This window comes from Salmo salar, chromosome ssa22, assembly GCF_905237065.1.
Source record: "Salmo salar chromosome ssa22, Ssal_v3.1, whole genome shotgun sequence".
Classification (NCBI taxonomy): domain Eukaryota; kingdom Metazoa; phylum Chordata; class Actinopteri; order Salmoniformes; family Salmonidae; genus Salmo; species Salmo salar.
This window is the reverse complement of record NC_059463.1, coordinates 5,313,868-5,341,203: the sequence shown is the minus strand read 5'-3', so window position 1 is coordinate 5,341,203 and position 27,336 is coordinate 5,313,868. Positions and strand designations below refer to the sequence as shown.

The following is a 27,336-nucleotide window of genomic DNA, read 5'->3' as shown; positions in this document are numbered from 1 at the left end:
ATGGGCTCGCGATGGGAAGGAGTTCTGGACCTGGGAGGAGATCATGTCGGGGAAAGGACCCTGGCGAAAGGATTCCCAGGTCGAGGAGGTAAAACCAGCCGGTGGACGGAGTCGCAGGCGGCGGTCGAGGAGGCCCGGAAGACACCCCCAATAATTTTTTTGGGGGGGCTAATGGGGTGGTCCGGAAGGGCAGAGGAAGAGCCCAGACCACTGCTCTCGTGGGGGATGACGGCGGAGGAGACGAAGATGAGGCGGTTGATTGAGGACCTGCTGAGGGACGATCTGGAGGAGGAGCCATGGGATGCGGAGTTGCGCGCTGTGTCGCCAGTGCGCCCGCACAGCCGGTGCGTCCGGTGGACATGCCCAGCACATACCGTGCTAGGATGGGCATCCAGCCAGGACGAGTGGCTAAACCGGCTCCACGCTTCAGTTCACCAGTGCGTGTTCACAGTCCTGTCTGGCCCGTTCCTGTTCCCCGCACCAAGCCCGCGGTGCGTGTCCACAGTCCTGTCCGGCCCGTCCCTGCTCCCCGCACCAAGCCAGTGGTGCGTGTTCCCAGTCCGGCCTGGCCCGTCCCTGCTCCCCGCACCAGGTCAGTGGTGCGTGTCCCCAGTCCTGTCCGGCCCGTCCCTGCTCCCCGCACCAAGTCAGTGGTGCGTGTCCCCAGTCCGGCCGGCCCGTCCCTGCTCCCCGCACCAAGCCAGTGGTGCGTGTTCCCAGTCCGGCCCGGCCCGTCCCTGCTCCCCGCACCAAGTCAGTGGTGCGTGTCCCCAGTCCGGTCCGGCCTGTTCCTGCTCCCCGCACCAAGCCAGTGGTGCGTGTTCCCAGTCCGGCCCGGCCCGTCCCTGCTCCCCGCACCAAGTCAGTGGTGCGTGTCCCCAGTCCGGCCCGTTCCTGCTCCCCGCACCAAGCCAGTGGTGCGTGTTCCCAGTCCGGCCTGGCCCGTCCCTGCTCCCCGCACCAGGTCAGTGGTGCGTGTCCCCAGTCCTGTCCGGCCCGTCCCTGCTCCCCGCACCAAGTCAGTGGTGCGTGTCCCCAGTCCGGCCGGCCCGTCCCTGCTCCCCGCACCAAGCCAGTGGTGCGTGTTCCCAGTCCGGCCCGGCCCGTCCCTGCTCCCCGCACCAAGTCAGTGGTGCGTGTCCCCAGTCCGGTCCGGCCCGTTCCTGCTCCCCGCACCAAGCCAGTGGTGCGTGTTCCCAGTCCGGCCCGGCCCGTCCCTGCTCCCCGCACCAAGTCAGTGGTGCGTGTCCCCAGTCCGGCCCGTTCCTGCTCCCCCCACCAAGCCAGTGGTGCGTGTTCCCAGTCCGGCCTGGCCCGTCCCTGCTCCCCGCACCAGGTCAGTGGTGCGTGTCCCCAGTCCTGTCCGGCCCGTCCCTGCTCCCCGCACCAAGTCAGTGGTGCGTGTCCCCAGTCCGGCCGGCCCGTCCCTGCTCCCGCACCAAGCCTGTGGTGCGTGTTCCCAGTCCGGCCCGGCCCGTCCCTGCTCCCCGCACCAAGTCAGTGGTGCATGTCCCCAGTCCGGTCCGGCCCGTCCCTGCTCCCCGCACCAAGCCAGTGGTGCGTGTTCCCAGTCCGGCCCGGCCCGTCCCTGCTCCCCGCACCAAGTCAGTGGTGCGTGTCCCCAGTCCGGCCCGTTCCTGCTCCCCGCACCAAGCCAGTGGTGCGTGTTCCCAGTCCGGCCCGGCCCGTCCCTGCTCCCCGCACCAGGTCAGTGGTGCGTGTCCCCAGTCCTGTCCGGCCCGTCCCTGCTCCCCGCACCAAGTCAGTGGTGCGTGTCCCCAGTCCGGCCCGGCCTGTTCCTGCTCCCCGCACCAAGCCAGTGGTGCGTGTTCCCAGTCCGGCCCGGCCCGTTCCTGCTCCCCGCACCAAGCCAGTGGTGCGTGTTCCCAGTCCGGCCCGGCCCTGCTCCCCGCACCAGGTCAGTGGTGCGTGTCCCCAGTCCTGTCCGGCCCGTCCCTGCTCCCCGCACCAAGCCCACGGTGCGTGTCCACAGTCCTGTCCGGCCTGTCCCTGCTCCCCGCACCATGTCAGTGGTGCGTGTCCCCAGTCCGGCCCGGCCCGTGCCTGCTCCCCGCACCAAGCCAGTGGTGCGTGTTCCCAGTCCGGCCCGGCCCGTTCCTGCTGCCCGCACCAAGCCAGTGGTGCGTGTTCCCAGTCCGGCACGGCCCGTGTCCGGTCCACCGGTGCCCAATCCTGTTCCGGTCGACGGCTCCGCTCCGGACCCTGAGCATGCCGCTCCACAGTGGTCCAGTCCAGGCCAGAGGGGTAGGGCTAAGGTGGAGGCGGGGGAAAGAACACGCCCGGGGCCAGAGCCTCCACCGAGGCGCCCACCCGGGTCCCCCCCCCCAATAGACTTAAGTTTGGTGCGCCGAGAGTACGCACCGTTGGGGGGGGGGGTACTGTCATGCCCTGACCAGGTGAACTCGGGTATTTTGGTCAAGGTGTGTCATGTTGGGTATTTTTCCTTGGTTTGTTTTCTATGTTTGCGTTATAGCCTTGTGTTAGCTCTATGTGGGTTATTTCTATGTTGGGTTCTGTCGATTCCCAATTAGAGACAGCTGTCGCTAGTTGTCTCTGATTGGGATCACATTTAAGTTCCTTTTTCCCCCACGCTGTTTGTGGGGTGTTGTCTCTTTGTTTTGAGCAGTTAACGTATCGGCATTTTCTTGGTTTTGTGTACGTGTTTATTTGAGTGTTAAGAATAAACATGTGTTCGCTCCCAGCTGCGCTTTGGTCCTCTTCCTCATCACCCGACGACGAACGTTACATTGACATGCATTTTTCAGGATTTTTTTGTTGTTATTCTGTCTCTCACTGTTCAAATAAACCTACCATTAAAATTATAGACCGATCATTTCTTTGTCAGTGGGCAGACGTACAAAATCAGCAGGGGATCAAATACTTTTTTCTCTCACTGTAACATACAAGCAATAGGTTACACTACACTATCCACAACACACACACAACCATGGGTGAAAGTAAGCCAGTTTGGTATGGTGCCCCAGGAAAATAAATAGTTGGGGTATGTCGTACCGGTAAAACGTGAGCCTATCACAATAATCTAAATGTAATGCCAAGAAAACTATAGGCAATTACACCATTATTTAACACTACCACATGTCAGCAGCATAAAAATTTGCAAATTAACTTGAATACGGGCAGTATACCCTTCATTTTGTCAAGGCGGAGACAAGTGGCCGAGACACGTGATGCATGAATCGCTGAACGTCATTACAACTTCAGGTTTTTTGTTACAGATGTCTCTTTCCATTCATCAATTTGCGGGTGCACAGTGCACTGTTTTATTTATTTTGTGAGTGGAAAAACGTGCACGGGTAGCCAACAGGAGCGACCTTTTGAAGTGATTGTTTGACAATCAGATGAAAACATCATGACTGGTTGTATTTATGCCACATTAAAAGGTAATGCATGATAAAGGTTATGACATATTTTTACTTGCCTACTCGGCCCACGGATATTATACTAAATCAATAGGGATTCTATATGTAATTCTTTGATTAGACCCATAAAATGTTTGTAAAAATAGTAGGTCCCTTACCGATACAGGCACGCTGAGAAATCTGACTGCAGATAGGTACTGTGCCTAGCACAATAGGAGGCTGTTCCTTCTCATGCTAGAACAAAAGCTATCCCTGCTGTGTACTGACCTGGTACCAATGATCCTGCCGTTTATACTTGTAGAATCGCAATGCTCGTCAGTGGCCAAGAACTTGACTTTGAGCCAATCAGAGAGCACAAACCTCCATGTGGGGGAGCCGATAGAAGTGACAAGAAAAAGGGACAAAATAGGGCACATTTCCCAGTGTAATCCACAAACTTTTCATCTGCATTGTTCTTACTAAAACATATTTTTATTCTTTACTCCATTTACATCTAGCTAAGGAGTTTTGTGTTTGAATAAATATTTTTTTGTTAGGTTCAGTTTGATAATATGCACCTGCTAATTTTGTTAGCTAGCTAATTAGTTAACGGTAGCTTGATAACTGAGCCAGGAAGTCACATACACTTCATATGAAACTAATGGGTTGGTAAGTGCAGCACAATGCACACAACACTAAATGCTTGCCTTTACCAAGCTATCTTTCTACCAATAATTGATTTCCCTTCCATTATCCCGTACTGCCAATGCCAATTCGCTTGCTAGCTAATGTTAGCTAAATGGTTAGCACCACATAGCTAGCTAGCTACTCCACCGAATCCATTGTGATTTAATTATAATGTTGCTACCTACACCAGTTATTTAGTTGTGGTCATCTGGTTAGTATCAATAAGGGCTTACTACAAATTCTAGCTAGCTAGCAACAACATTAGCGCAGCTTGCCAGTTAGCTTACATTAGCTACAGCAGGCACAAGCCAAACAAGCCACTGCCCCCTTGTTGCTGGGAGTATTTATGTGAAGCAAAAATCAGAGGTAAAACTGTGAACAACAAAAACTTAACTGCCGACACTCTTGGCAGTACCTATTGGCAGTCAGATTTTTCTATGGGTCTGACCCGTAAGAATGAAATCTTCTGCACACAGAACACACACACACACACACTTTGAAAAGAAGGTTGACAACATCCGCTCCTCATTCACTCACCCTATTGAGTCCACTGTCCCACTCGCACAGATCTCATCCCTGACCACTGGCTGCATCCTCTCTGACCACAAAATGGCTAGAGTCGCTCCCCTCCTCAATAAACAAACACTCAACCCCTCTGATATAAAAAACTACAGACCGGTATCCCCTCTTTCTTTTCTTTCCAAAGCACTTTCTGACAACTGTCTCAGAATGATCTTCTTGAACCTAACCAGTCAGGGTTCAAGATGGGTCACTCAACCAAGACTGCTCTCCTCTGTGTCACGGAGGCTCGCTGCACTACCAAAGCTGACTCTTTCTCCTCAGTTCTCATCCTCCTAGAACTATCCGCTGCCTTCGACAGCATGAACCATCATGTCCTCCTCTCCACCCTCTCATGTCTGGGCATCTCAGGCTGCTCCTACCAGGTGACGTGGAGAGGATCTGTGTCTGCACCAAATACTCTCACTACTGTTGTCCCCCAGGGCTCGGTTCTAGGCCCATGTCTCAGCTTGGATGTCGGCCCCCCACCTCCAGCTCAACAAGACAGAGCTGCTCTTACTCCCAGGTGAAGGCCTGCCTGCTCCAAGACATCTCCATCATGGTTGACAACTATATGGTGTCCCCCTCCCAGAATGCAAAGAACCTTGGCGTGACCCTGGACAACACCCTGTCACTCTCTGCAAACATCAAAGTAGATACTTGCTCCAGCAGGTTTATGCTCTACAACATCCGTAGAGTAAGACCCTACCTCACAAAGGAAGCGGCGCAGGCCCTAATCCATGCAATTGTCATCTCCCGTCTGGACTACTGCAACTCTGTCTTGGTTGGGCAGTCGAAGCTTTCATCCACTACAAGACCATGGTACTTGCCTATGGAGCAGCAAGCAGCAAACACTAAACCCAACCTGAGTACTCCCTTCTGCTACCTCTGGTCTCTTGGCCCTCCCACCCCTACGGTAGGGCAGCTCCCACTCAGCCCAGCAGTGATGAAACCAGCTTCCCCCTAAAGCTAGGGTAGCTGAGTCTTCTGAAAACATCTGAAACCCTATCTCTTTAAGGAGTATCTAAAATTAAGATGAATGCACAAACTGTAAGTAACCCTGGATAAGAATGTCTGCTAAATGGCTAAAATGCACATATTTAATGAAGAACATAACACACAGGTAGCAGGTTACACTACACACTCAACGACACAATCACACATGGTAACACTCAATCACAACTTTAAAACATTTTGCTAACAATATGTGTGAGGTTGTCATTGTGGGAGAGAGAGATTGTGTGTATGCGCCTGCATGTGTGTGTGTGCTCTGTGTTTCAACAGCTGTTTCAACCATGTGTATTTAATGTTGCTCATCTGAGAACTGCCTATGTACTTCCTGTTGTGTTGAACCCTGACTTCTAACCAATGACCCGTGACCATTGACCTCTACCCAGGATCCTCTGATGGGTCTGCTGGAGGGGCGGGAGGATCTGGATAAGGAGGATAAACCGGAACCAGAGGCCATCTATGAGACCAACTGCCACTGGGAGAGCTGCAGCAAGGAGTTTGACACGCAGGAGCAGCTAGTCCACGTGAGTATGGACAGGACAGGAGGTTTTCCTGACTACATGACTTGGCCTGGATAAACTCCGGGCCCCCGGCATTAGTTAGGGCCCAGAGTTTTTCTGGTCAGGTCATGAGGAAAAAGTATCGGCCTTACATATGCACACTGTATGAGAGAAGGGAAAGGAAGGAAACCATTGGTTTGAGTCAGTCCCGAGTAGCGGTCTCCAACTATAATCCAAAACACAGGATCCGTGTAAATCAACAATAACATCTCTCTGTCTTCAACAGCACATAAACAACGAGCACATCCATGGAGAGAAGAAGGAGTTTGTGTGCCACTGGCAGGAGTGTTCCAGGGAGCAGAGACCATTCAAAGCCCAGTACATGCTGGTGGTTCACATGCGCAGGCACACAGGAGAGAAACCGCATAAGTGTACTGTGAGTATACTACAGTATCCTGATCGCTCTCTCGCAAACTGAGCTTTGAAATTGATTGTTATATAAATTCAAATTCAGTTTAGAATTAAATTTCAAATTCATCAAATAATAAATTTCCTAGATCAGTTTGAGAGAGAGATACAGTATAGGTAGTATACTCACAGTGCATGTATGTGGCTTTAATCAAAATGCGCTACCTGACAGTGATGACATATTGGTATTTGTACAGTATGCGTGTTTCAGTTTGAGCTGTGTTATAATGTGTAATGTGTGTTTTCAGTTTGAGGGCTGTAATAAGATGTGCATCTATAGTTTCAGTTTGAGGGATATTATACAATGCATTCGGAAAGTATTCAGACCCCTTGACTTTTCCAAAAAAATGTACGTTACAGTCTTATTCGAAAATGGATTAAATTGTTTTTTTTCCTCATCAATGTTATTTTTTCCCTCACACAATACCCCATAATGACAAAGCAAAACCATTTTTTTTTTGCAAATGTATTCAAAATGTAAAACTGCAATATCAAATTTATATAAGCATTCAGACCCTTTACTCAGTACTTTGTTGAAGCACCTTTGGCAGCGATGTAACGGCTGTCTTTGGAGAGAGTGGACCAAGGCGCAGCGTGGTTAGTGCTCATCATGAATTTACTAAAAGATCGAACACTTTAAACACAAAAAGCAAGAAACCGACAGCCAAACAGTTCTGTCAGGTGCAAAACACTATCTATCCCAATTAAAGGTGTTATTACGTGTTCCACTAAGGCAGTTATTTATCTTATAACTTGTCCTTGTGGTAAAAATTATGTGGGTAAAACAAAGCGTGAATTAAAAGTACGTATCTCAGAGCATCGTAGCACCATTAGGTGCAAAAACTTAACTTACCCAGTTGCGGCCCACTTTTTGGAAGCAAACCATCCGATTTCGTCTCTGCGTTATATTGGTATCGAACATGTCACCCTCCCGAGGAGAGGGGGTGACCTTGATAATTTATTGTTGAAACGAGAGGCTGCCTGGATCTTTAATTTAAAGACCCTTGCTCCCTTCGGTCTCAACATAGACTTTGATCTGAAGCCATTCTTGTGATAATTGTGATTTTGCCATTGTAATTGTTTGTTAGATACATTTTAGACTACAAATGCTATGATCGTATGCTATCCATTTGTTTGTCTTTTTGTATGTTCTTTGTATGCCATTTTTTTAAATATTTGAGTTTACCAATGATATTAGGCCATACTTGGCCATGATTACAAACACCTGTGTGTCTCTTGACACTTTATAAATGACTCATCTCGCAGTGTTTGATGATACCCTGATGAAGACAGCTTCGCTGTCGAAACGTTGGTGATTAAATTTTTGCATCTGAGCTCTTAGAGTGTGCGGCTTTCCTTCATTTTCAGGTGCAAAACACTAAACAGAAAATATCTACCCACAAACCCCAAAGGAAAAACAGGCTGCCTATGTATGACTCCCAATCAGCAACAACGATCTACAGCTGTTCCTGATTGAGAGCCACACACTGCCAAACCAAAGAAACAAACCAACATAGAAAAATAAACATAGAACGCCCACCCATGTAACACCCTGGCCTAACCAAAATAGAGAACCAAAAACCCCTCTCTATGGCCAGGGCGTTAGAGTACCCCCCCAAAGGTGCGGACTCCAGCCGCAAAACCTGACACTAAAGGGGAGGGTCTTCCTACGGCGGTGGCTCTGGTGCGGGCCGTGGACCCCGCTCCACCCTCGGCTTAGCCCACTTAGGTGGCGCCCCTGGCTGCGCCCGGCTGGCGGCCGACTCTGGCTGCGCCCGGCTGGCGGGCGACTCTGGCTGCTCCGGACAGGCGGGCGGCTCCGGACAGACGGGCGGCTCTGGCGGCTCCGGACAGGCGGGCGGCTCTGGCGGCTCTGGACTGGCGGGCGGCTCTGGCGGCTCCGGACTGGCGGGCGGCTCCCGGACTGGCGGGTGGCTCTGGCGGCTCCGGACTGGCGGGCGGCTCTGGCGGCTCTGGACTGGCAGGCGGCTCCCGGACTGGCGGGCGGCTCTGGCGGCTCGGACTGGCGGGTGGCTCTGGCGGCTCTGGACTGGCGGGCGGCTCTGGTGGCTCCCGGACTGGCGGGCGGCTCTGGTGGCTCCGGACTGGCGGGCGGGTCTGGCGGCTCTGGACTGGCGGGTGGCTCTGGCGGCTCCCGGACTGGCGGGCGGCTCTGGCGGCTCCGGACAGGCGGCGGCTCTGGCGGCTCCGGACTGGCGGGCGGCTCTGGCGGCTTCGGACTGGCGGGCGACTCTGGCGGCTCCGGACTGGCGGGCGGCTCTGGCGGCTCCGGACTGGCGGGCGGCTCTGGCGGCTTCGGACTGGCGGGCGGCTCTGGCGGCTCCGGACTGGCAGGCGGCTCTGGCCCAGGATTCACCAGGCTGGGGAGACATGCAGGAGGCCTGGCTCTGGGCGCAGGCACAGGACTCACCAGGCTGGGGAGACCCACTGGAAAACTGGTCTGAGGAGGCGGCACAGGATAAACCAGGATGGGGAGACCCACTGGAGGCCTGGTCCTGGGAGGAGGCACAGGATAGACCAGGCTGGGGAGACCCACTGGAGGCCTGGTCCGAGGAGGAGGCACAGGACTCACCAGGCTGGGGAGACATGCAGGAGGCCTGGCTCTGGGCGCAGGCACAGGACTCACCAGGCTGGGAAGACATGCAGGAGGCCTGGTTCTGGGCGCAGGCACAGGATTCACCAGGCTGGGGAGACATGCAGGAGGCCTGGCTCTGGGCGCAGGCACAGGATTCACCAGGCTGGGGAGACATACAGGAGGCCTGGTTCTGGGCGCAGGCACAGGACGTGCAGGGCTGGAGAGGTGCACAGGAGGCCTGGTGCGTTGGGCTGGCACAGTCTTCACCAGACGGCTAGCACACACCTCAGGCCGAGTATGGAGAGCTGACTCAGGTGACATCAACTCGAGGACACGCTCCGTAGGGCGAATGTCGTGCCTCATGCACCAACACAGCAGCTCTCTCATATCTCTTTCCTCCAATCTCCCCATCAACTCCTTCACTGTCTCTGCTTCGCTCCCTTCGCTCACCTCCAACTTCACCCCGACTGGCTCTGGTTCCATCCTCGCATGGCACTTGCGGGGGGCTGGGATGTAGCGCACCGGGCTATGAGCGAGCACTGGAGACACCGTGCGCTCCACCGCATAACACGGCGCCTGACCAGTACCACGCCGCTTCCGGTAAGCACGGGGAGTTAGCTCAGGTCTAACGCCTGACTCCTCCAATCATTTTTGGGGCTGCCTCTTCACCTCCACCTGCTTCCCCGGCAGGTTGCTGCAATGGTCAAATAGCTGTTCCCAAGGCCAGTCTATTCTTGCCTCCAATACTTCCAGCGGCCAGGATGTCATCTCCTCCCGAGCACGCTGCTTCCTCCACTCCTGGTGCTGCTCCCCTCCACGCTGCTTGGTCCATTTTTGGTGGGTAGATCTGTAACGATCGTCTGGAAGAGAGGACCAAGATGCAGCGTGGTTAGTCCTCATCATGAATTTATTAAAAGATCGAACACTTTAAACACAAAAAGCAAGAAACCGACAGCCAAACAGTTCTGTCAGGTGCAAAACACTAACAGAAAACAGAAAATATAAATACTAAACAGAAAATATCTATCTATGACTCCCAATCAGCAACAACGATCTACAGCTGTTCCTGATTGAGAGCCACACACGGCCAAACCAAATAAACAAACCAACATAGAAAAATAAACATAGAACGCCCACCCATGTAACACCCTGGCCTAACCAAAATAGAGAACCAAAAACCCCTCTCTATGGCCAGGGCGTTACAAGCGATTACGGCCTCGAGTCTTCTTGGATATGACCCTACAAGCTTGGCTCACCTGTATATGGGGAATTTCTCCCATTCTTCTCTGCAGATCCTCTCAAGCTGTGTCAGGTTGGATGGGGAGCGTCGCTGCACAGTTATTTTCAGGTCTATCCAGAGATGTTCGATCGGGTTCAAGTACGGGCTCTGGCAGGGCCACTCAAGGACATTCCGAGACTTGTCATTCAGAGACTTGGAAGGTGAACCTTCGCCCCAGTCTGAGATCCTGAGCACTCTGGAGCAGGTTTTCATCAAGGATCTCTGTACTTTGCTCCATTCATCTTTCCCTCGATCCTGATTCGTCTCCCAGTCCCTGCCACCATGCTTCAGTAGGGATGGTGCCATGTTTCCTTCAGACGTAACGCTTTGGCATTCAGGCCAAAGAGTTCGATCTTGGTTTCATCAGACCAGAGAATCTGGTTTTTCATGGTTTGGGAGTCCTTTAGGTGCCTTTTGAAAAACTCCAAGCGGGCTGTCATGTGCCTTTTACTGAGGAGTGGCTTCTGTCTGGACACTCTACCGTAAAGGCCTGATTGGTGTAGTGCTGCAAAGACGGTTGTCCTTCTGGAAAGTTCTACCATCTCCACAGAGGAACTCTGGAACTCTCTCAGAGTGACCATCAGGTTCTTGGTCACCTCCCTGACCAAGACCCTTCTCCCTCAACGGTTCAGTTTGGCCGGGCAGCCAGCTCTAGGATGAGTCTTGGTGGTTTCAAACTTCTTCCGTTTAAGAATACTGGAGGCCACTGTGTTCTTGGAGACCTTCAATGCTGCAGAAATGTTTTGGTACCCTTCCCCAGATCTATGCTTCGACAAAATCCTGTCTCGGAGCTCTACGGACAATTCCTTCGACCTCATGGCTTGGTTTTTGCTCTGACATGCGCTGTCAACTGTGGGATCTTATACAGACAGGTTTTCATTTTGTTTTCATTTTGTCATTATGGGGTATTGTGTGTAGATTGATGAGGGGGGAAAAATATTTAATCCATTTTAGAATATGGCTGTAATGTAACAAAATGTGGATAAAGGGAAGGGGTCTGAATACTTTCCTAATGTACTGTAAGTTTGAGCTGTGTTGTAATGCATTATGTGTGTTTCAGTTTGATGGGTATTATAAGAGATTGTTAACCTCTGTTTCAGTTTGTGGGCTGTAATAAGGCCTACTCTTAGTATGGGTCTTGTGTGTTTCAGTTTGAGCTGTGTTGTAATGCGTTATGTGTGTTTCAGTTTGATGGGTATTATAAGACATTGTTAACCTCTGTTTCAGTTTGTGGGATACTCTTAGTATGGGTCTTGTGTGTTTCAGTTTGAGCTGTGTTATAATGTTTTATGTATTGTTTCAGTTTGAGGGCTGTAATAAGGCCTACTCTCGCCTGGAGAACCTGAAGACCCACCTGCGGTCTCATACAGGGGAGAAGCCGTATGTCTGTGAACACGAGGGATGCAACAAAGCCTTCTCCAACGCCTCAGACAGAGCCAAGCACCAGAACCGCACACACTCCAACGAGGTACAATCAATCAACCAATCACTCAGTCAATCAATCACACTAACTCCAACTGCTGACATCATCACCTGCTTAAAGGGATTGTTCACTCAAATTATAGCTTTAAATTGTTTCATAAATAGCTAGTGAATGATCTATCAGCATCGATTACATTGAAATCTATGATTTATCTCACAGATTTATCTCATGTTTTGACATCATGAGAGACTATTTGAAAGACGGATGTCATAAGAAATAACTTAAAATAGCTACAAATGTCTGACACCTACCTGAATTCAAGTTTTGTTTCCATGTCCAATCGTGTTGTGTCCTCCTGTCCCACTACAGAAGCCGTATGTGTGTAAGATCCCTGGGTGTACGAAACGCTACACAGACCCCAGCTCACTGCGGAAGCACGTTAAGACAGTCCACGGCCCTGAGGCTCACATCACTAAGAAGCACCGAGGGGACACTGGGCCCCGGCCGCCTGGCTCATCACTGACCCCTGGTGGACAGTCTGGTGAACTGCTGCTAGAGAAAGAGGAGACTAGACACAGGGAGGACTGCAAACTGCTGGCGCCTGAATCTGCTCTGGTGAGTGAGGGGAAGGTGAAGACGGCTCATAATAATGGCTGGAACGGCGCAAATGGAATGGCATCAAACACATCGAAACCATGTCTTTGATGTATTTGATACCATTCCACTCCAGCCATTACCACAAGCCCGTTCTCCCCAATTAAGGTGCCACCAACCTCCTGTGGTTTAGACTGGAGAGCTGAGAATTAAATCATCTTCTGACTCAACTCCTGCTCTCTGTGCTGTCCAGCTGCTATAGAGTTCTTCCAAATGTTTTAAGCTACATGTAGAGGTTAAATCATCTATTTTTCTTCCAGAAGTCTCAGCCCAGTCCGGGTGGCCAGTCATCCTGCAGTAGCGAGCGTTCTCCGCTGGGGAGCGCGAACAACAACGACAGTGGTGTGGAGATGAACCTGAACGCAGCAGGGAGTCTGGAGGACCTGACCGCTCTGGAGGACGGAGGGGCGGGAGGAGGAGGGGAAGCTGGGGGAAGAGGGCAGGGCATGGCAGGGATGGGGGGCACGTCGGCTCAGGCCCTAAAGAGACTAGAGAACCTGAAGATAGACAAGCTGAAACAGATCAGAAGGCCCACTCCACCCGGACGCTGTGGTAGGAGTAGCAAACTACCAGCACTCACAGGTTTGTAAAGTCGTTTGTAGATTAACAACTATGGTTGAACTAGTGATTTTAAACCTGGTCCTCATCTATAGAGGACCATTTACCTAAAATCGGACCTGGGAGTAAGATGCTTAGCTTAGATTCAGTTCACAATACTTATGCTTTCCTCTTGAACAACCCTTGAAGAGTAAGGCTAACTAAAATGTATGCACTACAGTGCATAGATTATATCGACTGAAGAAAAAAATGACATTCACTCTCAAATTGTAGCAGTATTTTCTGTGCCAGACATTTAACCTGATGATTCTCATCCTGTCTTGTTTCTCCAGGTTGTCCAGGAGAGATGATGGGAGGGATGTGTACTCCCTCGCCCCTCCTCTCCAACCGCCGCGTCATGGAACTGTCCAATCACGAGCTGGGCGGCGGACCCTCTGGCATGCCCCCCCCTATCAGTGACCGGAGGGGGAGTGGCACCAGCAGCCTAAGCTCTGCCTACACAGTGAGCCGTCGTTCTTCCATGGTGTCCCCCTACCTCTCCAGCCGGCGCTCGAGCGAGGTCTCCCAGTTAGGAGGAGGTGGAGGAGGTAATATTTGTGTTTTGTGACTGTCTTCTTTTAATGTTATTTGTTTACCTTTGGAGGACCACTTTGTAAACAACTGTTTTAATTAATGCTTTTAAAGAGATTATCTTGTACTTTTGTATACTTTTTAGCCAGTAGTTCTGAAAGTAGTACTCATGAGCCAAACTTTGTCCCCCGGGGGATATATGTGCAGATACAGTATCAGTCAAAAGTTTGGACACACCTACTCATTCAAGGTTTTTTCTTTACTATTTTCTACATTGTAAGTGTTAAACAAATCAAAATATATTTTAGATTTTAGATTCTTCAAAGTAGCCACCCTTTGCCTTGATGACAGCTTTGCACACTCTTTGCAAAAGGGTGGCTACTTTGAAGAATCTCAAATATATTTTGATTTGTTTAACACTTTTGGTTACTAAATGATTCCATATGTGTTATTTCATAGTTTTGATGTCTTCACTATTATTCTACAATGTATAACATAGTAAAAATAAAGAAACACCCTTGAATGAGTAGGTGTGTCTAAGCTTTTCACTGGTCCTGTATATGTGCACCATGTCATTGCTCTCTTGCACTGTTGTGTGTGCATCTTGCTAGCTGTCACTCAAATGGTGGGGGCTGAAGCTCATTGGCTAGAACTTGTGTTTTTTACATTGGATAAAAGTAGAGACACAGAGCTAGAAAATTGTATAAGATACACTACAGTTGAGGAACAATGGGAAAGTAATTCTGCTTTGGAAGTTGATAAACATGTAACCTCAATTTTGGGAAAATGGCCCTTGAATGTTTTGGTACACCTACTGGACAGGTCTTCTTTGTCTAGACCCATTCAGCATCATTCACACCCTCTAAAGCCTTAGCCCCACCCATATCTTTAAGGATTCACATGTGAGGCCGTGTACTAAACAATCAAAGTTTCAAGACTAAAGCCTGGTTTACACTACGGGTGTGTCCGTACATTTAATCTGGAGTGCCAGAGTGTGCTCAGAGTGCACTAACTTGAAATGACAGTACACTAACTTGAAATGAAAATGACTCTGATAAAATTAGAAATGTGTAATATCGGAAAATGTAGCCATCTTACCCGTATACATGGACTGACGCTTCTCCCTCTCTGATGCTATGGTTGCCCTTAATTTGAAGATGTAATCCAGATACAGGTGTTTTATACAACAGCCTTCTGTGTGTTCTCTTTTCAACTCCCTCTGCATATTTGCATTCAAACGCTAAAATTTTCTCCATCTCCTTAGCTATCATGCTGTAATTACACTGATTTCAAAACTCAGTCCTCCAGAAAGTGGAGAGCAACACTTATGCAGTTCTACTATGTGATATCTTTAAAAAAAAAGCTGCATTAGAAAGGATTACCTTGGCCTCCCAAGAGGCGCAGCGGTCTAAGGCACTACAGTTCCGGGTTCGATTCTGGGCTGTGTCGCAGCAGGCCGCGACCTGGAGACCCATGCACAACTGGACCAGCGTTGTCCGGGTTAGGGGAGGGTTTGGCCGGCTAGGATATCCTTGTCCCATTGCGCTCAAGCGACTCCTTGTACCGGCCAGGTGCATGCACGCTGATTTCGGTCGCCAGCTGTACAGTGTTTCCTCCGACACATTGGTGCGGCTGGCTTCCGAGTTAAGCGAGCAGTGTGTCAAGAAGCAGTGCGGCTTAGCGGGGTCATGTTTCAGAGGACGCATGGACATTTTAGCCAAAAATATACTTGCCTCTGCTAGGAGGCTGAAACTTGGCTGCAAGTGGATCTTCCAGCAAGACAATAACCCCAAGCACAGATCAAAGTCCACTAAGAAATGGTTAATTGACCACAAAATCAACATTTTGCAATGGCAATATTAGTCTCCAGACTTAAACCTCATTGAGAATCTGTGGTTTGAATTGAAGAGGGAAGTCCATAAGCGCAGACAAAGGATCAGGAAAGAGCACTTTTGACAACAACTTAGAGCGTATGACATCTGTTATTTACATCTGAAATAAGAACAGATATAACTTCTACCAAAGGAGGTACAACTGTTTTAGTAACCGCATCCACAAACAGTAGATATGGTTACAAGGAAATGATAGGGGAGGTTCCCTAGTGGCCTAAGCCGATATGACGGCTTGGCGGACAAAGGGAAGTGGGTGTGGACTGAGAAGGGCGGGAAAGACAAAAAGCAGGTTCTACACAGTTGATAATTATATTAATTGAAATGCTAATCCTTTGCACATGAACGCTCACTCATTCAGGAATAATTGCAATCAATATATATTTACCCTCAGTGTGTCGTCGTGATCTTTGTTGGAATTGTCCGTCTTTTTGTCGGAGAGTTCGTCCGAGCGCCTCTCTCTCTACTTCCCTGAAGTCTTTCGTGGTTAGAATGGATACTTCAGAGTACCATTCAGAAATGTTCTCATAGAATAGATGTTTCGGCAGTTGTCGGTCTTCCCATCCCAGGTTAACAATTTCTAGCTGCAGACTAGTAATTAGTATATAAGATTTGCTCTTATTCTGTCTTAATCGATAGTCTCAGAGTTTAACCATGTCCCGCCGTGTAGCCAATGCTCCACGTGGTATGGTTAGGAATTCAACAACCATTACAACCTTAGCTTAGACTGAGGTTTGTGTGGTCTCTACTCAAACCTTTGCCCCCTCAGCTGACCGAAGTAAGCATGGTCTGAAGAGGATTTCTTCATGTGGGGGTTGTATTCGTAACAGTGGAAAAGGGCTGTCCCATGAGCCAGATCATGTCTGTGCTCATGGGGGTGGGCCAATGACTTAGTTAACCTCTCTGGGCTAGGCGGGACGAATTCGTCCCACCTACGTAACAGCCAGTTGAATCCTGTGGCGCGATTTTCAAAATCTTTGAAATGCTATTACTTCAATTTCTCAAACATATGACTATTTTACAGCTATTTAAAGACAAGACTCTCGTTAATCTAACCACACTGTCCGATTTCAAAAAGGCTTTACAACGAAAGCAAAACATTAGATTATGTCAGCAGAGTACCAAGCCAGAAATAATCAGACACCCATTTTTCAAGCTAGCATATAATGTCACAAAAACCCAGAAGACAGCTAAATGCAGCACTAACCTTTGATGATCTTCATCAGATGACAACCCTAGGACATTATGTTATACAATACATGCATGTTTTGTTCAATCAAGTTCATATTTATATCAAAAACCAGCTTTTTACATTAGCATGTGACGTTCAGAACTAGCATACCCCCCGCAAACTTACGGGGAATTCGCTAACAATTTATTAAATTACTCACGATAAACGTTCACAAAAAGCATAACAATTATTTTAAGAATTATAGATACAGAACTCCTCTATGCAATCGATATGTCCGATTTTAAAATAGCTTTTTGGTGAAAGCACATTTTGCAATATTCTAAGTACATAGCCCAGGCATCACGGGCTAGCTATTTAGACACCCGGCAAGTTTAGCACTCACCAATATCAGCTTTACTATTATAAAAGTTTGATTACCTTTTGTTGTCTTCGTGAGAATGCACTCCCAGGACTGCTACTTCAATAACAAATGTTGGTTTGGTCCAAAATAATCCATCGTTATATCCGAATAGCGGCGTTTTGTTCGTGCGTCCCAGACACTATCTGAAATGGTAAATCAGGGTCGTGCGCATGGCGCAATTCGTGACAAAAAAAATCTAAATATTCCATTACCGTACTTCGAAGCATGTCAACCGCTGTTTAAAATCCATTTTTATGCCATTTTTCTCGTAAAAAAGCGATAATATTCCGACCGGGAATGTCCATTTAGCTAAACAGAGGAAAGTAAACAAAGCTTTCGGTCGACGCGGGCACGAGCCTGAGTCTCACATTACTATAACCAGCCACTACCCAAACGCGCTACTTTTTTTCAGCCAGAGCCTGCAAAGCCACGATTCAGCTTTTTACCGCCTTCTGAGACCCTATGGCAGCCGTAGGAAGTGTCACGGGACAGCTAAGATCCTCACTCTTCAATAAACAGAGACAAGAAGAACGACACCTTGTCAGACAGGCCACTTCCTGAATGAAACCTTCTCAGATTTTTGCCTGCCAAATGAGTTCTGTTATACTCACAGACACCATTCAAACAGTTTTAGAAACTTTAGGGTGTTTTCTATCCATATGTAATAAGTATATGCATATTCTAGTTACTGGGTAGGAGTGGTAACCAGATTAAATCGGGTACGTTTTTTATCCGGCGGTGTAAATACTGCCCCCTAGCCCTAACAGGTTAAACTTTAAAGGGAATACAATTCTCTCACATTAACGGTTCAACATCACCTTGCATCATTTCACAAATAGTTTCATCTTTACTCATTCATTTTAAACAATAATTACACGCAAACCTCATAATGGAGGCACCTGTATAAACAGAGTTATTGTAATGTGGCTGTATTGTCTTTCATGAGGTCACAAACATGAAACAAAATGGACCGGGTCGTAGCTGGCTTCTCCACCGACCGTTTACACATTCTCCAAAACATGGATATTGTTCAGTTCTGTGATGTAGAAGAAGTTCCTTTGTTCTCTCTATGTGTCTCTTTCTGCATGGCCAGGGGTAGAGAGTCTCTCCTCCAGGAATTTACGACCTGAGATAACAGAACCTGGGTGTAGGAGAGGAGAGAGGGGGAAGGCACTCGCTATACCCAAAGAGGGCCATGTCATGACACAGGTCAAGGCAGGCAGAATGGTCAGGCAGGCGGGTACAGAGTCCAGAAACAGGCAAGTGTCAAAACCGGGAGGACTATCAAAAGAGAATCGAAAAAGCAGGAGCACGGGAAAACCACACTGGTTGACTTGAACATACAAGTCAAACTGACACAGAGAGACAGGAAACACAGGGATAAATACACTGGGGAAATAAGCGACACCTGGAGGGGGTGGAGACAATCACAAGGACAGGTGAAACAGATCAGGGCATGACACTTTGGGCAATGAGGAGTTCGAGATCTTACCCCCACGGCCTTTTCCCCCACACGTTTCCATGGCAATTCCATTGTTTTGATCGAGTTTGATTGACCTCTTTACCGCATCTATGCTTTCACACATATATAGAACATGTGAATTATAAGATCTTTCTTCTCTCACACTAGTCCCCAATTTGTAAATAGTCATGTTAGGCTACTAAACAAAATAATTCTATAGTTTCTATAGTGATCAAAAAGTAATCAAAAATGTATAATTTTGAGTAATCCTAAGGACTACGTTGCTGATTACTTTATTTTACATGTAACTGTAATCATTAACGGATTACATTTTGGGGGTAATCTGCCGAACACTGCTGAGGGAGCACATACAGTATGACTGATTATGCCACACAGCTCACTCCAACCCACTAAACTAACCCACTATAACAACCCCCACACTCACTAACCAAACTACAATAGCGACCCTACTTGCTAAAGCTAACCCATGGCCTACATACAGTGCATTCGGAAAGTATTCAGATCCCTTGACTTTTTCCACATTTTGTTACGTTACAGCCTTATTCTAAAATGGATTCCGTCGTTTTTTCCCCTCATCAATCAACACACAATACCTAATAATGACAAAGCTAAAACAGGTTTTTAGACATTTTTGCAAATGTATTACAAATGTAAAACTTAAATATCACATTTAAATAAGTATTCAGACCCTTTACTCAATACTTTGTTGAAGCACCTTTGGCAGCGATTACAGCCTCGAGTCTTCTTGGGTATGAGGCTACAAGCTTGGCACACCTCTATTTGGGGAATTTCTCCCATTCTTCTCTGCAGATCCTCTCAAGCTCTGTCAGGTTGGATGGGGAGCGTCACTGCACAGCTACTTTCAGGTCTCTCCAGAGATGTTCGATCATGTTCAAGCCTGGGCTCTGGCTGGGCCACTGAATGACATTCAGAGACTTATCTGTTGTCCTGTCCTGTTGGAAGGTGAACCTTTGCCTCGGTCTGAAGTCCTGAGCAATCTGGAGTAGGTTTTCATCAAGGATCTCTCTGTTCTTTACTTCATTCATCTTTCCCTCAATCCTGACTAGTCTCCCAGTCCCTGCCACGGAAAAACATCCCCACAGCATGATGCTGCCACCACCATGCTTCACTGTAGGGATGGTGCCAGGTTACCTCCAGACGTGACGCTTGACATTCAGGCCAAAGAGTTCAATCTTGGTTTCATCAGACCAGAGAATCTTGTTTCTCATGGTCTGAGAGTCTTTAGGTGCTCCAAGCGGGCTGTCATGTGCCTTTTATTAAGGAGTGGCTTTAGCTGGTTATTTTACCATAAAGGCCTGATATGTGGAGTGCTGCAGAGATGGTTGTCCTTCTGGAAGGTTCTCCCATCTCCACAGATGAACTCTGGAGCTCTATCAGAGTGACCATCAGGTTCTTGGTCACCTCCCTGACCAAGGCCCTTTTCCCCCAATTGCTCAGTTTGGCTGGGCTGCCAGCTCTAGAAAGAGCCTTGGTTCTCCAAAACTTCTTCCATTTAAGAACGATGGAGGCCACTGTGTTCCTGGGGACCTTCAGTGCTGCAGAAATGTTTTGGTATCCTTCCCCAGATCTGTGCCTCGACACAATCCTGTCTCGGAGCTCTACGGATAATTCCTTCTACCTCATGGCTTGGTTTTTGCTCTGACATGCACTGTCAACTGTGGGATCTTATATAGACAGGTGTGTGCCTTTCCAAATCACGTCCAATCACTTGAATTTACCAAAGGGTTAGGGTTAGATACTGCATCTCCGTCTGTAGAACTCCATGAGTGGTCTGGACCTGGCTGCTCTCTACCCAGGGCCCTGTACCTCCATCGGTACAATCAAGTTGTAGAAACATCTCAATGATGATCAATGGGAACAGGCTGCACCTGAGCTCAATTTCGAGTCTCATAGCAAAGGGTCTGAATACTTATGTAAATAAGTAATAATAATAATAATACTACTACCTAGTCTCCCACTGAAGGCTCCAATCAATTATCTAGAAAACACTACTACACCAGCCTACATTTTTCAACACAAACTAACTTCTAAACTTCTTCCACTAGACGCACCAACATATTTCTCTCCCCAAATGATAGCTTAAAACTTTTCTAATTCCTTATGAGTAAAAGTATAGTTATTTGCGCTCAAATATGTGATCTAACTACCCCATACTCCAAAGTAATAAGGTTTATATAGTAGGCGATCAACGTAATCAGACCAGATATATTTATATGTTAACATTTGACCATATTTCACTGCTTCAGTAAAACATTTTAAACTTCCTCCACTACCTCAAAAATACTTTTAAAGAGCTGAAGCAAGTCCCACAATTTTTCTTAATGGAAAATTACCTTCTAGTTTAGTTTAATAGCTCAATTTCTAATTCAATTTAAGGGTTCCTGGGTCCTGACCAGGGAGGAGGTGACCCCCTCTCCCCTGAGAGCAGCCGCCGAAGAGGGCCCTGCCATGGTGTTGGAGGGGGAGGAGGGTTGCCAGGTCTGCCTTGTCTAACACCCGCTCAGCAATACAGCCTGAAGGCTAAGTATGCAGCAGCAACTGGCGGCCCACCCCCTACCCCGCTGCCCAGTATGGAACAGGGAGCAGGGACACCCGGGAGACGAGGAGTGCTCCTCAGCGAGTACCAGGTACAGACTCTTCTTGTTAGTTTGGTTTTTAATTAGTCTGGCTTGGGTTGCAAAATTCTGGTAACTTTCTCAAAATGTCCAGCTTTTCTGAATTCTGGAAAGCCTGGGAATTTTGGAATTTTGCAACTCTCAATATGGCTAGTTTTGTATTCTTTTGAATATCTTATTCCTATGTATTTTTTTTGCATTCTGTTCTTTTATTTATTATATTATTGACAGCAACTTGAGTTGGCGGCAGGTAGCCTAGCGGTTAGGAGCGTTGGCCCAGTAACTGATAGGTGAAGAATTTGTCTATGTGCCCTTGAGCAAGGCACTTAACCCTAATTGCTCCTGTAAGTCGCTCCTGATAAGAGCATCTGCTAAATGACTAAAATGTAAATGTATGAAATGTGCTATACAATTATTATTATCCCCAGGGTCAGCCGCTACCTGCGTTCCTGCAGCAGGGGGGTCAGAGGAGACACAGTGCCAACACGGGGGAGTATGGCACTGGGGTCATCTACCCCCACCAAGCCCCGGGGAATGCCACCCGGCGTGCCAGCGACCCCATCCGCTCCACCGGCGACCCACAGGCCCTTCCCAAGGTTGTCGTTGTTGTTGGTAGAAGTGGTAGATTAAATTACTAAGACTGCTTTACTGTTGTTCCTAGCTACAGTGAGGGAAAAAAGTATTTGATCCCCTGCTGATTTTGTACGTTTGCCCACTGACAAAGAAATGATCAGTCTATAATTTTAATGGTAGGTTTATTTGAACAATGAGAGACAGAATAACAACACCAAAAAATCCAGTAAACCGCATGTCAAAAATGTTATAAAATGATTTGCATTTTAATGAGGGAAATAAGTATTTGACCCCTCTGCAAAACATGACTTAGTACTTGGTGGCAAAACCCTTGTTGGCAATCACAGAGGTCAGACATTTCTTGTAGTTGGCCACCAGGTTTGCACACATCTCAGGAGGGATTTTGTCCCACTCCTCTTTGCAGATCTTCTCCAAGTCATTATGGTTTCGAGGCTGACGTTTGGCAAGGCCACTCCAGGACCTTAATGTGCTTCTTCTTGAGCCACTCCTTTGTTGCCTTGGCCGTGTGTTTTGGGTCATTGTCATGCTGGAATACCCATCCACGACCCATTTTCAATGCCCTGGCTGAGGGAAGGAGGTTCTCACCCAAGATTTGACGGTACATGGCCCCGTCCATCGTCCCTTTGATGTGGTGAAGTTGTCGCGTCCCCTTAGCAGGAAAACACCCCCAAAGCATAATGTTTCCACCTCCATGTTTGACGGTGGGGATGGTGTTCTTGGGGTCATAGGCAGCATTCCTCCTCCTCCAAACACGGCGAGTTGAGTTGATGCCAAAGAGCTCCATTTTGGTCTCATCTGACCACATCACTTTCACCCAGTTGTCCTCTGAATCATTCAGATTCAGATTCATTGGCAAACTTCAGACGGGCATGTATATGTGCTTTCTTGAGCAGGGGGACCTTGCAGGCGCTGCAGGATTTCAGTCCTTCACGGCGTAGTGTGTTACCAATTGTTTTCTTGGTGACTATGGTCCCAGCTGCCTTGAGATCATTGACAAGATCCTCCCGTGTAGTTCTGGGCTGATTCCTCACGGTTCTCATGATCATTGCAACTGCATGAGGTGAGATCTTGCATGGAGCCCCAGGCCGAGGGAGATTGACAGTTCTTTTGTGTTTCTTCCATTTGCAAATAATCGCACCAACTGTTATCACCTTCTCACCAAGCTGCTTGGCGATGGTCTTGTAGCCCATTCCAGCCTTGTGTAGGTCTACAATCTTGTCCCTGACATCGTTGGAGAGCTCTTTGGTCTTGGCCATGGTGGAGAGTTTGGAATCTGATTGATTGATTGCTTCTGTGGACAGGTGTCTTTTATACAGGTAACAAGCTGAGATTAGGAGCACTCCCTTTAAGAGTGTTCTCCTAATCTCAGTTTGTTACCTGTATAAAAGACACCTGGTAGCCAGAAATCTTTCTGACTGAGAGGGGGTCAAATACTTATTTCCCTCATTAAAATACAAATCAATTTATAACATTTTTAACATGCGTTTTTCTGGATTTATTTGTTGTTATTCTGTCTCTCACTGTTCAAATAAACCTACCATTAAAATTATAGACTGATAATTTCTTTGGCAGAGGGAAAACGTACAAAATCAGCAGGGGATCAAATACTTTTTTCCTTCACTGTATGTATTTGAGTATTTACACTTTTTAAATAAATGTTGATTTGATTTTGTTTCCCAAGGTGCAACGCTTCAACAGCCTGAACAATGTGGCCATGATGGGTCGGAGGAACGCCCTGCAGCATTGTGGGTCAGACGCCAACATCGCCCGCCACATGTACTCGCCGCGGCCACCCAGAATTACAGAAAATGTCCTGATGGAGGCCATGGCTACAGACTACCATGGAGGAACCATGGATGCCAGGAACCACTGCATGATGCTTTCCCCAGGAGAGAGAGGCTTCCTGGGCTACCAGTCCCACCACATGGGGGGGCCCACCAGCCTGTTATCACCCAGCCACGACAGCCTGGGATGCCCGGAGCAGGGCTACCAGACACAGGGACAGATGTTCATGCAGGGTGGGCACCACCAGGGCACCTCCAGAGGACCAGGTCAGGGCCAGATGGGGCAGGGGGGACCCATTCACCCAGAGGGGATGTCAAAAATCTTGCTGCAGCAGGCTGAGTACAGTATGAGTACCTGCCAGCTTAGTCCCTCTGGACCACACTACCCCAGCCTGGACCAGGGTGGCCCCGATGTAGGTACAGGGGCCTGGATAGAGAGCAGCCAGGTCCAGACCACTCATGGAGTTCTTCAGACGGAGATGCAGTATCAGGACCAGGGCTCTATGCAGGGCCAGACACAGGGTCTGTACACCCAAGAGCCCGATGGCGGACACAAACTGATCATCAAACCAGAACAGCAGCAGTACCACCCAGCCCTAGCCAACCCAGATGCCTGCCAGAAGCAACTCCACCAACACCAGCAGCAGAGGCCCCATCCAGGGCAGACACCCATGCCCATGCGACCCATGTCCTCCCAGAGCGGTTACCCCCAGCAGGGGCAGCCTGGCCAGGGCATGATGAGGACCACCAACCCCAGCTGTGACTTCCATGGAGGAGGCATGGAGAACCAGAACCAGGCCTCCATGCAGCAAGGGAAGCAGCAGGGTTCCTTCCCCCAAAGCGGAGGCATCAGCCTGGGGTCGGCTGCGCTGGGTGCTGGGGGTCGCTCCCAGACACCCATGATGCAGGTGAAGGAGATGATGGTGAGGAACTATGTGCAGTCGCAGCAGGCTCTGATGTGGGGTCAGGAGCAGGACCAGAGGGGGATAGGAGTGGACGGCAAACCTCTTCCTCTGTCAGACAGCATGGACATGACAGGACAGCAGGTGACTTGTTTTCCCTCTCCCTTTTTCTTCTGCTCTTTGTTCCCCCTCTTTTTGTAAAGTGTTTTGTGACATTTTCAAGGAAATTTCCTGAAGAAAATGTGTTTTTGTTTGTCTTGAAGTATTTATCGTAGCACTTTAACTAAATGTTGATCTCATTTGATTTGTTCCAGGTGGCCATGATGCAGCAACAGCATAGTCCCCAACACCAACATAATCTCTACCCCAACCCAGGCTCCAGCTACCCAGGCTACCCTACCAACCAGAACCTGATGAGCTCCCCAGCACACAACCGAGTCCCCAGCTCTGGCTCCTCCATCCCCCCGACGGAGGTACCCATGACGGGTCTGCCTGGAGGCCCAGGGTCCTGCTACGGCCAGGACATGGGGGCCCCTGTAGTCCCAAGACCCCCCCAGTGCCGGAAGCCCCTCAGCAGGCAGAATAGTCTCCAGTCCCAGGGAGGTGGAGCGTACCTGGGCAGTCCTCCCCACCTCAGCCCAGTCCACTCTACCTCCAGCCCCAGACGTGTGGTTCGTCTGCCCCCTGTCCAGGGCCACATGACCCCCCATCAGACCCACCAGGAGATCTTCCCTCCCTTAAACAACATCAACAATAACATGTACTACTCTGGCCAGATCCACTTGCAGCACTCTGACATGGACAAGCAGCAGATCCAGCAAATCAGCCACCCTCACCAGGACCCAACTCAGACCGGGCCCTGCCTCAATCAGCACCAGCACCAACAGCACATGGTAACCCACATGGATCACCAGGGCAATAAGTCTGCGTCCCTAGCCTACCTTCATGAGTCGACCCCCATCTCCAATGCTCTGGAGAACCTAGATCTGGACAACGCCCAGATAGACTTTACCTCCATCATCGATGACCCAGACCCCTCGTCATTCAGCCCCATCAACCCTCCTCTCCATGGGGGTTCATCCCAGACCTCGTCCCGCCTCACCACCCCTCAGACATCCATCACCATGCCCCCCTCTGGGCTCCCTAACATGGCTGTAGGAGACATGACCTCCATGTTGACATCTCTGGCCGGAGAGAACAAGTACCTTAATACACTGTCTTAGAACCCAAAGACTCTGTTCTAGAACAAGAACAGAACCTGAACACGCTCATAAAGTTAACTAGATGGGCTAAGCTCCCTGGGTGGGGAGAGAAAGTACCTAGAAATACTCTCCTAGGCTCAACTCCGCTGAACAAGTACCGAAACATTTGTCATTTACTAGACAAGTACCGAAACACATTGTTCTAGAACAAGTGCGTGTGGATGGACACACTGTCATAGACTAGACTAGAGGGGCTCAGCTTGGTGGCTCTGGTGTTAGGTCACCTATAAAGATAAAGGTATGATAAATATTACCTTTCCTTCTTGGCCTCCTACACACTCTTTCCCAGCTACTCCTAGACACTTTCAACCCAAACCAAAGGTACCTATCGATCTTGATCTTGCTCACGGTGTACTATACTCTACTCACTTTTCTGGCACACAGAGAAGGGGAAGGGTGACACAAAATTGTTTGCCTAAAATGAGTTGCAGAATGTTTCCATGGGACGTCAACACCATAACGACGTCATCTCCATAATGGCGTCATCAGCATAACAACATCATCACCGTAATAACATTGTCACCATAACGACACCAACACCATAGTGATGTCATCTCCATAATGATTTAATCCCCATAACGACAGTCATTCCAGTCACAGAGGTTTTATAGGGCAACAGTTGGACAGAGAGGATAATATGTAAATAAGTTATACATTTACATATACAATACAAGTCAAAAGTTGGGACACCTACTCATTCAAGGGTTTTTCTTTATATTTACTGTTTTCTACATTGAAAACATCAACTATGAACATCAAACTATGAAGTAACACATATGGAATCATGTAGTATTTTATATTTTATATTCTTCAAAGTAGCCACCCTTTGCCTTGATGACAGCTTTGCACACTCTTGGCATTCTCTCAACCAGCTTCATGAGGAATGCTTTTCCAACAGTCTTGAAGGAGTTCCCACATATGCTGTGCACTTGTTCGCTGCTTCTCCTTCACTCTGCGGTCCAACTCTTCCCAAACCATCTCAATTGTGTTGAGGTCGGGTGATTGTAGAGGCCAGGTCATCTGGTGCAGCACTCCATCACTCTCCTTCTTGCTCAAATAGCCTTTACACAGCCTGGAGGTGTGTTTGGGGTTATTATCCTGTTGAAAAACAAATCAAAGTCCCACTAAGCGCAAACCAGATGGGATGGCGTATCGCTGCAGAATGCTGTGGTAGCCATGCTGGTTAATTGTGCCTTGAATTCTAAATAAATCACTGACAGTGTCACCAGCAAAGCACCCCCACACCATCACACCTCCTCCTCCATCTTCCACGCTTCACGGTGGGAACCACACATGCAGAGATCATACTCTACGTCTCACAAGGACACGGCAGTTGGAACGTAACATTTCTAATTTGGACTCAGACCAAAGGACAGATTTCCACCGGTCTAATGTCCATTGTTTGTGTTTCTTGGCCCAAGCAAGTCGCTTCTGCTTTTTGGTGTCCTTTAGTAGTGGTTTCTTTGCAGCAATTCAACCATGAAGGCCTGATTCACGCAGTCTCCTCTGA

The 27,336-nt window shown here is 48.6% G+C and overlaps 1 protein-coding gene across 1 annotated transcript in view; it reads left to right on the top strand.

The window, feature by feature from the left end:
* LOC106582669 (zinc finger protein GLI1) overlaps positions 1 to 26,702 on the top strand; it is a 124,582-nt gene extending 97,880 nt beyond the window's left edge. The window contains 10 exon segments of the mRNA XM_045705279.1: positions 6,023 to 6,160; positions 6,423 to 6,572; positions 11,783 to 11,947; positions 12,272 to 12,517; positions 12,817 to 13,138; positions 13,447 to 13,701; positions 21,046 to 21,296; positions 21,713 to 21,880; positions 23,560 to 24,708; positions 24,879 to 26,702. Of these exon segments, the coding sequence (XP_045561235.1) occupies positions 6,023 to 6,160; positions 6,423 to 6,572; positions 11,783 to 11,947; positions 12,272 to 12,517; positions 12,817 to 13,138; positions 13,447 to 13,701; positions 21,046 to 21,296; positions 21,713 to 21,880; positions 23,560 to 24,708; positions 24,879 to 25,787 (3,753 nt within the window). The 3' untranslated portion in view covers positions 25,788 to 26,702.
* Positions 26,703 to 27,336: the final 634 nt, after the last annotated feature.